This window comes from Carassius auratus, chromosome 17, assembly GCF_003368295.1.
Source record: "Carassius auratus strain Wakin chromosome 17, ASM336829v1, whole genome shotgun sequence".
Classification (NCBI taxonomy): domain Eukaryota; kingdom Metazoa; phylum Chordata; class Actinopteri; order Cypriniformes; family Cyprinidae; genus Carassius; species Carassius auratus.
In genome coordinates this window covers 9311728-9325736 of record NC_039259.1, presented here as the reverse complement: position 1 = coordinate 9325736, position 14009 = coordinate 9311728, and the positions used below count along the sequence as shown (strand labels likewise).

At 38.5% G+C, this 14009-nt stretch overlaps 1 protein-coding gene across 1 annotated transcript in view; it reads left to right on the top strand.

Annotated features, from left to right (window-relative positions):
* The first annotated feature begins 31 nt into the window (after positions 1–31).
* The window catches only part of ryr2b (ryanodine receptor 2b (cardiac)), a 49261-nt gene continuing 35283 nt past the window's right edge, over positions 32–14009 (top strand). Inside the window, 33 exon segments of the mRNA XM_026285638.1 lie at positions 32–172; positions 1680–1796; positions 1909–2172; positions 2257–2335; positions 2454–2566; positions 2659–2776; positions 2933–3029; positions 3106–3180; positions 3281–3437; positions 3587–3754; positions 3901–4022; positions 4182–4365; positions 4467–4602; positions 4682–4777; positions 4876–4994; positions 5502–5635; positions 5819–6060; positions 6441–6633; positions 6835–7054; positions 7182–7286; positions 7363–7466; positions 7547–7630; positions 7740–7899; positions 8055–8202; positions 8664–8872; positions 9023–9197; positions 9402–9610; positions 9859–10184; positions 10300–10414; positions 10551–10711; positions 10932–11091; positions 13080–13166; positions 13589–13815. Coding sequence (XP_026141423.1) covers positions 128–172; positions 1680–1796; positions 1909–2172; positions 2257–2335; positions 2454–2566; positions 2659–2776; positions 2933–3029; positions 3106–3180; positions 3281–3437; positions 3587–3754; positions 3901–4022; positions 4182–4365; positions 4467–4602; positions 4682–4777; positions 4876–4994; positions 5502–5635; positions 5819–6060; positions 6441–6633; positions 6835–7054; positions 7182–7286; positions 7363–7466; positions 7547–7630; positions 7740–7899; positions 8055–8202; positions 8664–8872; positions 9023–9197; positions 9402–9610; positions 9859–10184; positions 10300–10414; positions 10551–10711; positions 10932–11091; positions 13080–13166; positions 13589–13815 — 4949 coding nt within the window. The 5' untranslated portion in view covers positions 32–127.

Here is a 14009-nt window from a genome sequence, read left to right as displayed (position 1 = left end):
GGGTGGTATGGTGGTCTCTCTGTCCTGGGATGAGTTCAGGACCTGGTGCTGGGTGAGTGGAGCTCTTCAGTCTTCTGATTCTTACACACAGGTCCCTCAGCAAAGTCCAGCTACATAGTCACTGAACATGGATATAGGAGAAGCGGAAGATGAAATACAGTTTCTGCGAACTGTAAGTAAAATGGAATCCATTAAAATACAAATTTAAATGCAATGAATAATATCTTGACTATATCTTTATTCTGAACTGAATTAACTTCAGACAAAAAAGGACTGATTATTAAACTGCAATTAGATTTGTTTTTAGATTAATGTAATGAGATTCTTGGACATAAATATTTGGTGCTACAAAAAAATATAAGTGAGACATTTTTTATATGGATATGCATGAATATACAGTCATGTTTCCAGCATTTGAGAAATTTAGATCTGCCCCACAGACATTACCAGTATTATTAATTAATTAATTTCTTACTGTGAGAAACTGCTCATACTGTAGCTACAGTATGTATGTATCATAAATTGTTGAATTGTTTACGTGCGGTTTTATATGTATTTACAGTGTTTTGAATTCACATTTGAGAGAGTTTGAACCATATCACCGTTGTCTATTTTTACTTTGTGCTATCAGTAACAGAGGAACTGGAGAGTCTGTTGAATGTGCGAGCTATTCACTCTCAGCTCCATATCTCTAAAACCGAGATAAAATGGGATACTGTGCTCTGTCTTTCTCACACACACACATACAGTACACACTTCCATTGATTCACTGTATGTATTTTAGCACATGCATTTGTAACAGTATCATGCTGGAAATCATTCATTGTTTGACGCTGTGTTAAATCTAGGCTTTAAAAGTGACATGAATGGTTGAATAAGTGTGGTTGTAGTACTTATGTGTGTGAGAGCCACAGGTCAGTCAAACTCATATGACAAGCTGGAGGTGTTGGAATTCTCTATTCACTGACTGATAAGTATTCAGTCCTTATAAGGCTACACTGCACTAATGACACTGTTAATGTCCACACTGTAAGAGAAGCAATTACACTTTATGGGGCTTTACGAATCACAAATATCTATAAAAAGTATATGGCATTATTTAGTCAAATAATTAATCACATTAAAACATAGACCAACAGTCACAAAAGTTTAATATAATTTTACTTCATTTTTTTTGTTAATTGTTGCTGTCATTGAGGTTTGTGTGTTTATTTTTGAGGTGTATGTGCTTTTATACAAACCTTTTGCACCATGTTAATTTTTTTTTAACTTAAATTGAATAATTGTTAATTTTGCTGTGACTGACTCACCGGATGAATATTATATTTTACATCAACATTAGCAAAGTAGTGTTACTAAGGTCAATTATCAAATCTCAATGTGTCATAATGCCTTTTTTTCTAATTTCTTTTTTTTTTACAATTTGACTTTCATTTAGCCCTATTTATTTATAGATTCTATTATATACAGTTTACATAAAATATAATGCAGTGGTAAAGATCTTCATTTTCCATTTGTTCAATTTGGTGCTGTGGCTCCTATGGATGCTGTAATATGTCATAATAAGCATTCTTCCGTTAAAAACCTTAAGTTTAATTCATAATGTGTTTTTATCAGATCTGATAGTAGTCCCAGTTGTAATGAGCTCAGACCGGCTGTAATGAGAATGTGTTTTTCAGAGGGATGAGCTGGTACTGAGGTGTTGCTCATCAGGCCCTCATCAGCAGAAACTCTGTCTAGCTGCAGAAGGTTTCGGTGAACGGCTTTGCTATCTTGAGTCCACCTCCAACTCGAAGGTGAGATCCGCATTTGCTTATTAACATTTTTAAACCAAGTTATTATTCTGTGTGTAAGAACAGTTTACCATGTGTGTATCAAACTCCTGAAAAACCTTCCTCTTGCTTACAGAATGTTCCCGCAGACCTTTCTGTGTGTGTGTTTGTGCTTGACCAGTGTCTGTCTGTCCGAGCGCTGCAGGAGATGCTGTCCAACCATGAAGACCAGTATGCATGGGTGAGTAATGTAGTCAAAGGTGTATTCATTTAGTAAACATTTGTGCCAAACACTGTAAAATAATACAGAGTGGTTCTGTTTCAGTCACGTGAGGAAGCCGGGCGTCGTACTCTGCTCTATGGCCAGACGGTTCTCTTTCGACATGTCTACAGCGACATGGCAAGACCAGTCTTGATTTGACCTTGTTATTTTCATGCCGGTACAATGATGTTTTAACTTTAAACCTCCCCTGTCTTGTTTTAGTATCTCTGCTGTCTGTCCACATCAGGCCTCTCCTCTGACAAGCTGGCTTTTGATGTTGGTTTGCAGGAGGACACAAAGGGTAAGCTCATATTCTATATGCGTGTGAATGTTTTAATCTTCTGCCATGAATACATGTTTGATAAAGACGAGGGCTGCCATATTATTGGTGGTCATGATTGTTGTTTGTATGATTTTAGGTGAGGTGTGTTGGTGGACGGTTCACCCTGCCTCTAAACAGAGGTCCGAGGGTGAGAAAGTCAGAGTGGGTGATGATCTCATCTTAGTTAGTGTTTCCTCTGAGAGATATCTAGTAAGTAAAGCCATTTGTTTGGATGGTTATCTATCTATATATGCGTATACAGATATTTTGAATGCAGTGTGACAACCTGTCTCTCTTTCTAGCATGTGTCTTGGAGTAACAGTGAAGGTAATGACAACGGCATTGGCCGGGTGGATGCTGCTTTCCAGCAGACATTGTGGAGCGTGGCTCTTGTTTCCACTCAGACGGCAGAGACGCAGGGTAGATGACCAATCACACATTATCAGTCATTTAAACATTTGTTTAGTGTCTGTAGATCTTACTGGCTGATTCTCATGATTTGTGACTAAATACATTTTGCTGGAGGTTTGTATAAAATTCGTGTCAGCTTTTCATGTGTTGAATTTTGACCTGTAGGTCATGTGAGAGGAGGGGATAGTGTGCGTCTGCTACATGGACACACAGATGAATGTTTGACCATTCCTGCAGCAGAAGACAGACTGGAGGAGCGCAGGTCAGACAGGTAAAAAAACCCAGATTGAATTACATTTATGACATCCTATTTCACCATTTTCCATCTTTTCCTTCAGATCTGTACATTTTGAGGGCGGCTCAGTATCTCTTCAGGCTCGATCTTTATGGAGGATTGAAACGTTACATGTTGCGTAGGTATTCCCCCAGTTAGTTAGTATAAGACAGTTAGACAAAAATGTATATTTATTCCTTCTGTGCTGGTCAGATCACAGTAGCGAAGGGTGTTTGCAGGTGGAGCGGCAGCCACACACACTGGGGTCAGCCTTTCCGTGTTCGCCACCTTTCCACCGGCTTATACCTGGGACTGACTCAGGATCGGGGACTACAGCTGGTGGAGAGAGAAAGAGCTGATGTGAAATGTACTGCGTTCTGTCTCCGTGCATCAAAGGTTGGATATTATCAGCTATAAACACAACATAGCCAGATAAAAGCCACATTTTTGTGCATTTCTGCATTATGATTTTCCTGTCTACACTTACACTCTTAAAGTGTGGTGATTATGATTAATGCAAATGCTATTCTATCTGCATTTTATAGGAAGAGAGCCAAAAGAGCTCACACTTTAAGAAGAGAGATGGCATGGGTGCACCTGAGATCAAATACGGAGACTCTCTCTGCTTCATTCAGCACGTTGACACAGGGCTTTGGCTCACATATCAGACCACTGACTCCAAGAGACAGAAGGAAAGTGTGCCACAGAGACAGGTAAACTTGTGTAAATAAATAAAATAAGGTCTAATATCATACTAGATAAGAACACTTACAATACAGGGCAGCAGAAATCGGATATTGGTTCCGTCTGATATGAATTTTGGCTCAAATATTTAAAGGGAAGCGGTTCTCTCTCACAGGCTGTTTTGCAAGCAGAAGGTCACATGGATGATGGAATCACCCTCTCTCGCTCTCAGAGGGAGGAGTCTCAAGCTGCTTGTTTAATTCGAAGCTCCGCCCTTCTCTTCTCAAAATTCATAAGGTGGGCTAAATATAGAAAAAAGTAGAGTGGTAGCAGATGGAATAATATTAGCTTATCAGCTTTGCTTGAGCATTTGGATAGGAAAATGGTTTTAAAAGGCCAAAATGTGTTTAAAGAAGAACATATATCTTTCGTAATGATTTTTCTTCACTTCTAAAGGGGATTAGATGATGTCAGCCAAAAGGAAAACATCACGGATTTGGATCTTCCAATTAAGGTGGTCCATCTGACCCTCCAGGATCTGCTTGGGTATTTTCAATGTCCTGAAATGGGGCAGGATCATGAGGTCAGACAGGGAGATATTAGAGCACTGAAGAACAGACAAAATCTCTTCCAAGATGAGGTAATACCTGCGGCGAATGAGAAACTCATATAACTTGCTACACACTGCAATAATATCTGAACTGTTTACTTTTTTATTCTGCTACATTGTGCTTTTCACAGGGTATAATCACTCTGGTGCTGGACTGCATCGATCACTTGCATGTGTACAGCAGTGCCACTCATTTTGCAGAGGCTGCTGGGAAAGGGGCAGGAGAGTCTTGGGAAATTATCTTGAACTCTTTTTATGAGCTGCTAGGTATAGGATTACTCAAGTTTTTAGATGTATAATCCAGGTTTAGCTTTTATTAACAATTTATTTATTTTTTTCCCTGTAGCTGCCCTAATCAGGGGTAATCGGAATAACTGTGCCCACTTTTCTGGTTCCTTGGACTGGCTGGTCAGCAGACTAGAGAGGCTGGAGGCTTCCTCTGGTAGATTTTTTGCAAAATCTGTGACTAGAATAAGCTGATTTTAGAGTCTAGACATTGTTTTAATGTGTCACCTTCTAATTTGTTAATTTTGTTTCCAGGAATATTGGAAGTGTTACATTGTGTTTTAGTAGAAAGTCCTGAAGCTTTGAATGTTATTAAAGAAAGTCACATAAAATCTATCATCTCACTTCTGGACAAACATGGAAGGAACCATAAGGTAACATTTACAGTACCGGGGTCTGCATTTATTTGATCAAAAATACAGGAAAACAGTGTGAAATAATATTACAATTTAAAATAACTGTGACACACCTGTGATGTATAAATATATTTTTTAAATGTAATTTATTCCTTTGACAACTGTTACTTCAGTCTTCACTTTTCACGTGATCATTCAAAATCATTCTAATATGATGTTTTGGTTCTCAAAAAATCATTCTCATTATTATGATGTTGAAAGCAGTTGTGATGCTTCAAATTCTTAGTGTAAACTGATAATTTTCTTTTTTATTTAGGATTTTTTGGATGAACAGAAAGTACATAAGAATGCATTTATTTGAATTAGAAATCTTTGGTCACATTTTAATGCCTTTACTTTGACTTCTAATTATTTAATGTCCTTGCTGATTAAAAATATTATTATTTTGTTTTTAGAATTTTACTGAACTTAAACTTTTGAACATTAGTATATCTATGTGTGTTTATTTATCTATCACATCTGCAGATCTTGGATGTGTTGTGTTCACTCTGTGTGTGTCATGGCGTGGCCGTCCGCTCTAATCAGCATTTGATCTGTGACACACTGCTGCCAGAAAGAGACATGCTGCTACAGACAAGACTGGTTAACCAAGTTTTCAGGTGATTTGTTATCAACTTCCTCACCACAAAATAATAGTGAAGGGCACATTAAGAGGTAATAATTTGCACATCTAAAAATATTCTTTGAGTCTGTTATAATATAGGAATTGACCAGCAATGAGTATAAAAAAAAATCCTATAGAATATTTTTATTTATTTTTTTTTAATTTTTTTTCTGTTTAGTGTGCGTCCAAACATCTTCCTGTGTGCAAGAGATGACTGTGCCCAATACAAGAAGTGGTATTATGAGGTTGTAGTTGAGAAGGCAGAGCCTTTTGTGACAGCAGAACCTACTCATCTGCGAGTGGGTTGGGCCAGCACTGAAGGGTATCATCCCTCCACCACAGGGGGTCACAGCTGGGGGTCAAACGGTGTAGGAGACGACCTCTGCTCTTATGGTTTTGACGGACTCCAGCTCTGGACAGGTGATATGGAGAATAAACACATGCAGTGTTTACAGTTCAAATGGTTGGAAGTTTTTTTTTTTTTTTTTGTTTTTTTTTACAGATATCCAGCAAGAATGTGTTAAACTGCTTAAAAATAAAATTTAGTTTACATTTCTTGAACACCCAATCAGCATAAATAAATGACTTCTGAAGGATCATGTGACATTCAAGACTCCAGAAATGGTTGCTAAAAATTCAGCTATATATATATATATAAGATATATATATATATAAGCTATAAGATATTACAATAGAAAGCTGTCATTATAATTGTAAAAATATTTCACAATATTGCTGTTTTTACTGTATTTTTATCAAATAAATGTGAACCCCACACACTATTGTTTATTCTTTTCTAGGAGGTGTAGGTCGGAGGGCTTCCTCACCCAATCAGCACTTGCTAAGGGATGATGATGTCATTAGTTGCTGTCTTGACCTTAGTGCAACCTGCATCTCCTTCCGGGTCAATGGACAGCCAGTTCAAGGCATGCTGGAGAACTTCAGTGTGGATGGGCTGCTGTTTCCAGTCGTCAGCTTCTCAGCAGGAGTGCAGTGAGTAACCTTTGATTGGATTTTGATTTTGCATGTTGTGTTACTTGTAGGTTTGCTTCCCCATGATTCATCACACCATGAAAAACGTGGCCTGATTTCCCAATTCGACTTCATTTTGTTTTAAATTAACCTCCCCAAGTCAAAAATTATGACCTGTACATCCTAAAACAACTTAAATAGTGCACTTCTTTTTTTCAAAAGGGTGCGTGTGTTGTTTGGAGGTCGACAGGGGGAGTTTAGGTTTCTTCCTCCAGCTGGTTTCTCTCCATGCGCCGAAGCTCTCCTCCCCAAAACCCGCTGCAAGGTGGAACTGTTTCACAAACTCACACGAAATCACAGCGAAAGCCAGCGTGACCTCTTAGGCCCTGTGGTACCTATAAGCCCAGTGACCTTTATCCCCATTCCAGTGGATTCCAGTGAGGTACCATTCAGTTACGCTCTGATTAGTTTAAATTTAGCATTAGTACATTTATTTTAAGCTACAATCGGTCTTGCATGAACTTGTATGATTGACTGACACCCTTGAGCACAACTCTGCATCCTGTCAGGTTGAATATCCTCCACAGCTGGAGCCGATCAGAGAAAGACTAGCAGAAAACCTCCATGAACTGTGGCTTATTGACAAAATAGAGCAAGGATGGACCTACGGACCTGTAAGTATCTGAGTAACATCTTTTAATCAGCTCCATCTCATTCTGATGTGTGTTGAAAATACATCTCTTCTCCTAGGTTAAAGACGAGAGCAGAAAAGTACACCCGTGTCTAGTTGAGTTTTCCAAACTTCCAGATCAGGAGCGAATTCATAACCTCCAGTCATCTGAGGATATCCTCAGGTATTCCACTGATTATTGTGCCTAATAAAGTATTAATTAGCACTTTATTATTAATCATGCTTCTTTTTGTGTTGTGAAAGGACTCTGCTGGCTTTTGGTGTCCATATTGGACTCTCTGATGAACATGCCGAGGAGAATGTGAAATATGTCCGCCTTTCAAATAAGTATATAAGAATGAAGTTCCTCACTAAGACGCCGACATTTATTCTTAACATGAATGCAACAGGGAAAAGCATTACATGTTAATTAATCCTGATTACATTATCTGTCCAGGTATGAGTTATGGAATGGATATAAACCAGCCCCGGTGGATCAGTCCCGTGTCGTGCTAACAGCTGCACAGGAACAGCTGTTGGACAAACTGGCTGAGAATGAACACAACATCTGGGCCAGGGAGCGTATCAGACAGGGCTGGAGCTGTGGACCACAGCAGGTGGAAAATAAAGTATTTTTATGAAAACAAAAGATATAAATATGATCTTGGGAATTCTTTATCATCTCTGGCATTGAAATGCCATATTTGTCTACTTGAGACCATTAATATCACCATGAGAAAATTGCTTCTCAATGTATATTTCTATGTTTTAGGATGTAATGTATAAGAGAAGTACTCAACTAGTGCCATTTTCCCTGTTGGATGAGAAGACCAAACAGGCTGGTAGAGATGCCATGAGGGACACACTGGGTACCCTTCTTGGGTTTGGATATACTGTGGAACCGCTGGAGCAAGAACATGGTGGGAGCATTATCATTTTACAGAGTTATGGAATTTCTAACTTACTAACAAAGTTTACTTTTAGAACATAAAAATGTATACTTTTATTCAGCAAGGACTCATTAAATTGGTAAGTGACAGTAAGGACTTTTACATTAGAACAAAAAAAGTAAGAAATGTTTCTTAAGAAACAAATCAGCATAATCAAATTATTTCTGAAGGATAATGTGACCCTGAAGACTGGAGTAATGACTGCTGAAAATTAAGGAATAATTTACATTTACAAAAAAAAAAAAAAAGTAAAATAGAAAGCAGCCACTCTACAATGTGAAAATATTTGACAGTGTTAATGTTTTTAATGTATTTGTATGTTTTTAATGTAATGTATTTTAAAAACGTAAAAAAAACCTTACCAACCCCAAACTTTTGATGGTAGTGTATGGTAATCAGACATGAACACTGTTGTGTTTTCCCTCCCATAGCTTCAAGCAGCAATATTAAGTCTGTGACTGCAGAGAGATTTCGTATTTTCCGTCTGGAGCAGCTCTTTGCAGTGTATGATGGAAAATGGTACTTTGAGTTCGAGGCCATAACTGATGGAGAGATGAGAGTGGGCTGGGCACGACCTGGGTGTAAACCCGACGTGGATCTTGGGTCAGACAATCAGGCCTTCGTGTTTGATGGTTCTAAGGTATTTCAGTCATAATTTATTATGTCAAAGCAAACTGTACTGAGATCATAAACATGTTTAGACTCTGAGCTGCCTTTAGGAACAGTTAAGGATCATAAATAAAAAAGATGACATATTATATATCTTTTTTTTTTGCATGTCATGCTTTAGGGACAGTGGTGGCATGGTGGGGCAGAGCGATTGGGTGGCAGCTGGAAGAAGGGGGATGTAATTAGCTGTTTGTTGGATCTGACTACATGCACTATGATGGTTACACTTAATGGAGAGCTACTGCTAAACAGTCGTGGTTGTGAAGTGGCTGTAAAAGACTTCAATAAATCTGACGGTGAGTTCTCTTTGAAAATTTTCCATTCTTTCTGACACAGATGTATCAAAAAAAAAAAAAATAATAATAAAAAAAAAAAAAAAAAAAAAAAAAATATATATATATATATATATATATATATATATATATATATATATATATATATATATATACATAAAGGTGTAACTTTCTGCTTTGTGTAACATTTGTGTTTTCTCTTTCTAGGTTTTCTGCCTGTCTGTAGCATAGGGATCAACCAGGTGGGTCGTTTAAATTTGGGTCGTCAGGTTGACTCACTAAAATATTTCAGTGTTTGTGGCCTACAAGAGGGATTCCAGCCCTTTGGTTTGAACATGAGCAAAGAGATACCTCTGTGGATGAGCTGGAGAGAGCCTTTGTTCATTCCTATATCCAATGACCATCATAACATACAGGTTAGTTCATTTACATCAAGTGTGGGTGATGCATTTGTAGATAAATAATAATTTAATTTAATTTAATTTAATTTAATTTAATTTAATTTAATTTAATTTAATTTAATTTAATTTAATTTAATTTTTAATATGTCATCTAAGGCAAGATTACCACATTGTATGCGAAACATCTTAGATTCTATTATTTTAAATCAACATTGAAAATAATGTTGAATGCATTGTTCTATAATGTTCAAATTTCTTCCCAGGTGATTCGTGTTGATGGAACAGTTGACAACACTCCATGTCTGAAAGTAACACAGAAGTCTTTTGGGCATCAGGAAAGGGGCACAAGCGATGTTGGTTTTTACCGTCTGAGCATGCCAATAGAGTGTGCACAGGTTTTCTCCAGCCCCGGTGAGGTCAGTGTGCCCCCCGGCAGCAGTGTGGTGTGCCACCTCAGAGATCCAGAGGAGGGAGAAGCAGATTCTGACTTTGAGGTACTGATGAAAGCTCACAGATACACAGGATCCAGAGATGAACTCAATAATCACAAAGACCACAGTCAGGAAAAGCCATCTAGACTCAAACAGCGGTGAGTTCGGTTCACCCTTCTTGTTCACACCAACACCAAGCACAACTGGACTAAGATTAGTAAGTATTGACTGAAACTCTCTTTATTACATATCTATATCAACTGGTGGCTTTAGGTTTCTGCTGAAGAAGAAACCAGAGTTAAACACCAGCCACTCATCAGCACGTTTGTTGGAGGAAGTGATGGCCATCGAGAAACATGAAAACAACCACCTTGTTCATTGCACTACGGTAGTCAATGATCATATTCGTATTCATCCATTTGTTACTGGATCACTTACAGTAATAGGACCTTTGAAACATGTAGTTTTGGTTGGACTGGGTTTAACATAATCGCATCTCTCTTCTTCTGTTTTTCTCACTGCAGTATTATTACTCTGTGAGAATCCCCTACAGTCAGGAGCCGTCTTATGTTTGGGTTGGGTGGGTAACCTCTAAGTTCCACCCTCATAATGTGACCTTTGACCTGGAAAGCCTTTGCACTGTCACAGTCACTCTTGGGGATGAATGGGGCAAAGTTCATGAGAGGTAAGAATCATAGGGCCTTTAAGAGATGCTGGATGTTTAAACAGAAAAATACTGTGCCTGAAAAATTTAGTCATTTTGTTATGATGTCGGAAAATACGTAATAATTATTTGACATTGTGTGTGTTTCAGTGTTGTTATTGTGAACTAAAACGGGTAAATACTATGATAGTAGCCTACTTTCATTAATAATAATACAAGTGTGTGTTTATTCATTTGTTAGTGTCAAGCGTAGCAGCTGTTACATGGTGTGTGCAGCAGAAGGCAGCAGTTTGTCCCATAGCCGCAACAGCAGTAGCCTGGAGATTGGATGTCTGGTTGACACTGCAACAGGGCTCCTCACATTCACTGCTAATGGCAAAGAACTTGCAACATGCTACCAGGTGAACATCAGTTAGCAGTGTTAACATTCCCGTTCAAACATTTAGCTTTGCATGTCATATAGGTTATGCATTAGTGTTTAATAATGACCTTATTGTCCCATAAAGAACCTATGCTTATATTCAGCAAAATACTATAATTTTAATCATGCCTTAAAGGTGCCATATGCAAAAATTGAGGTAAAAATATCCCTAACATGACCTACACACATCAAAAGAATGAGAAGAAATAAGGGCGATGATGTCATTAAAAACATGTCAGGTTATAGTGCTGCAGAGATATCAACCTTAATTAGCATTAGCATTACTAGCCCCGGCCCGACAGGTGTCGTAATACCAGTTTCGGCCATGGGAGGCGATATGCGGGCAACATAACCACCAGCCAACCTGCAATACACGAATAACTCGCACGGCTTGTGGGCGTGTACTTGAACCTGGTGTCAATCGTCTGGAAAGTACAGCCCACTAGTTCATTTCAGTTCAGGGAAGAGAGCGTCACCCGCTACAGGGAAACAACCGCGCTCGGAAACACAAATCAAATTAACATCTGCACTGATTTTAATCGCTGGATACAACTGATGGACCTGAAAGAAATGAGGTTCGACTCCGAACTTGCAACATTTCTTTTGGATTGGTAAGTTAGATGCTGTTAGTATTTCGCTAGAAGTTTGTTTTATATGTTTGTGTATTTGTTTTCAGGAAGTTATAACATAGAAATGTATTGATTTTGAAAGTGATTTTGTGTTAGTTGTCGGTAGACTACGGCTCTGTGTAGTAACTGCCGCTCCACCTGAACCAGTGTTACCAAGTCTGCGGTTGTTTTTCATGTCCGCGTTTGAAGCAATCCCAATACCAATAATGTGATATTTAGCCCCTAAAATGCTAATTTTACCAGGGAAACCCTTCCCAAAAATTTATATTTTAACCCCGGGAAGCATTTTTTATCGGGGAACCTCCCAGAAACGCGATTGGGCTAGTTTTGGACTAGTTTTAAGAAGCAACTGGGCAGGATTTGTTGTGAAAACCTGGCAACCCTGATCTGAACGCACAGGCTGGAGATATACTTCTAGTTACAGGAACGTCTTTACTGATGAGAGGTGCATGAAATTTGCATTCGATTTTTTGCACAGCCCTATTATTATATCATAACTAACCTGCTCTGCCTAGTCTGTTGGTCTCCGTGTCCTCTTTGCTTCGTGGTTTTTCTGTGCGTGAAAAAATTGATGTGTGGCGTGAAAGCGTGTGAAAAGAGTCAATTACGTGTGTCTCATGGTGAATGCTTGAGAGTTGGCACATTAGTTCTCAAGCAGAATAAAGGACAGGTTGATTATTGCTGTTTAGCGTTTGTATTAATCTATGATGTGTCCCTGTTTGCGTACAGGGACATAAAAAATAAATTAAAAGTGATACGTGGACCAAGGTGTCTGAGATTGTTCATTTTAAGTAAAGGATCCTAATATTTCGTCCACAACAATATTTAATGAGGTTAACTTATAACTCCTTGTGGTTAGTCTGCACGAGATCAACAAGCTTGTTTGCTTTGCGGCCGCTTTAAATACAAAATAAGCATTCGATCTACGTTAGAGCATCTGAGCGCTCACAAATCTTTCTGTAGCGTCGTGAGTAGAGCGGAAAGAGCGATTTTTGACGCTCTCGACGCCGGCGGTGTGAACGCACAGTTAGGCTTCGGCTATGGCTGTAGTGTTGTTGTGAAGGTAGGGGCGGAGCATAGAGACTATGCCGTTTCTCGTTTGTTACTCTAGAGTAGACCAATTCACTTTATTGAGGCATACTGCCCCCATCTGTTATGGAATGTGGAGTATGACTTGATTTTTTTTGCCAAACATTACAGATGGCACCTTTAACTATGTAGGTGTGATTTTAGCGATACACAAAAAGCAAAGCACTTTCTAGACACTTTATTTGACATACATTCTCCCTGTCTAGTCTGTTATTTTAGTGTGAACTCAGCAGCGTCTCTCCATTTGTAGGTGGAACCTGGAACCAAGCTCTTCCCTGCTGTTTTTGCTAAAGCCACAAGTTCTAATGTTTTCCAGTTTGAGTTGGGACGCATCAAGGTAAACCAATTCATGAGTTCTGTTCTCTACGGCCAAACATCGTTCCAGCCTGTGGAAGACCAAATAAATCTCTGAAAAAGTGCATCGTTCAGCACACTGGGCATTCTTGCAAGCTTGCAAATAATATATTTCATCTCCTTTGGCATTAATAAATAAAATATTGAATGCAGTATCAGTCTCCTTAAAATGGGTTGCAACAGATCCATTTCTGGCTTGGATCAGAAGAAGAGTACAGATTCTATTATATATCCTTACATAATTTATACTGAATTATTACCTTTACATACTGTAAACACAGTTATAAGCTTCTACAAAAAAAAAGAATTCTGCATATAAGAAAGAAAATATCAAATGACCATATTTCTAGTTAGTTTTCCCTATAATATCTGCTGCAGGTTATGGATTTGTATTGCTGCCCACAGAATGTGATGCCATTATCAGCGGGAGTTTTTCGGAGTGAAAGAAGAAATGCAAAACCTCAGTGTCCTCCTAGACTGTGTGTTCAACACCTAACGCTTCTGCGGTGGACCCGAGTACCTGACCACACTCAGCCTGTGGAAGTGACCCGTCTGGAGGAGAGATATGGCTGGAGAGCTCGCTGCACTCAGATCCATCAGATCATGACCCTACATATACCTGAGGAGAACAGGTCAGAGGTCATGCTGAAGATGTCAAGTAACTGCTGAGATTTTTTATCTATGCTAGACAGTTAGCTAGAAAAATAGCACACAAAAAGAGCTTTGACATATGCATTTAATAACATAGTGGCATGTTTTTATAGTTCAGAATGCAATTGTTAATCTTAATATTTACAACAAATTTTCCCATTAAAAAAACTTGACA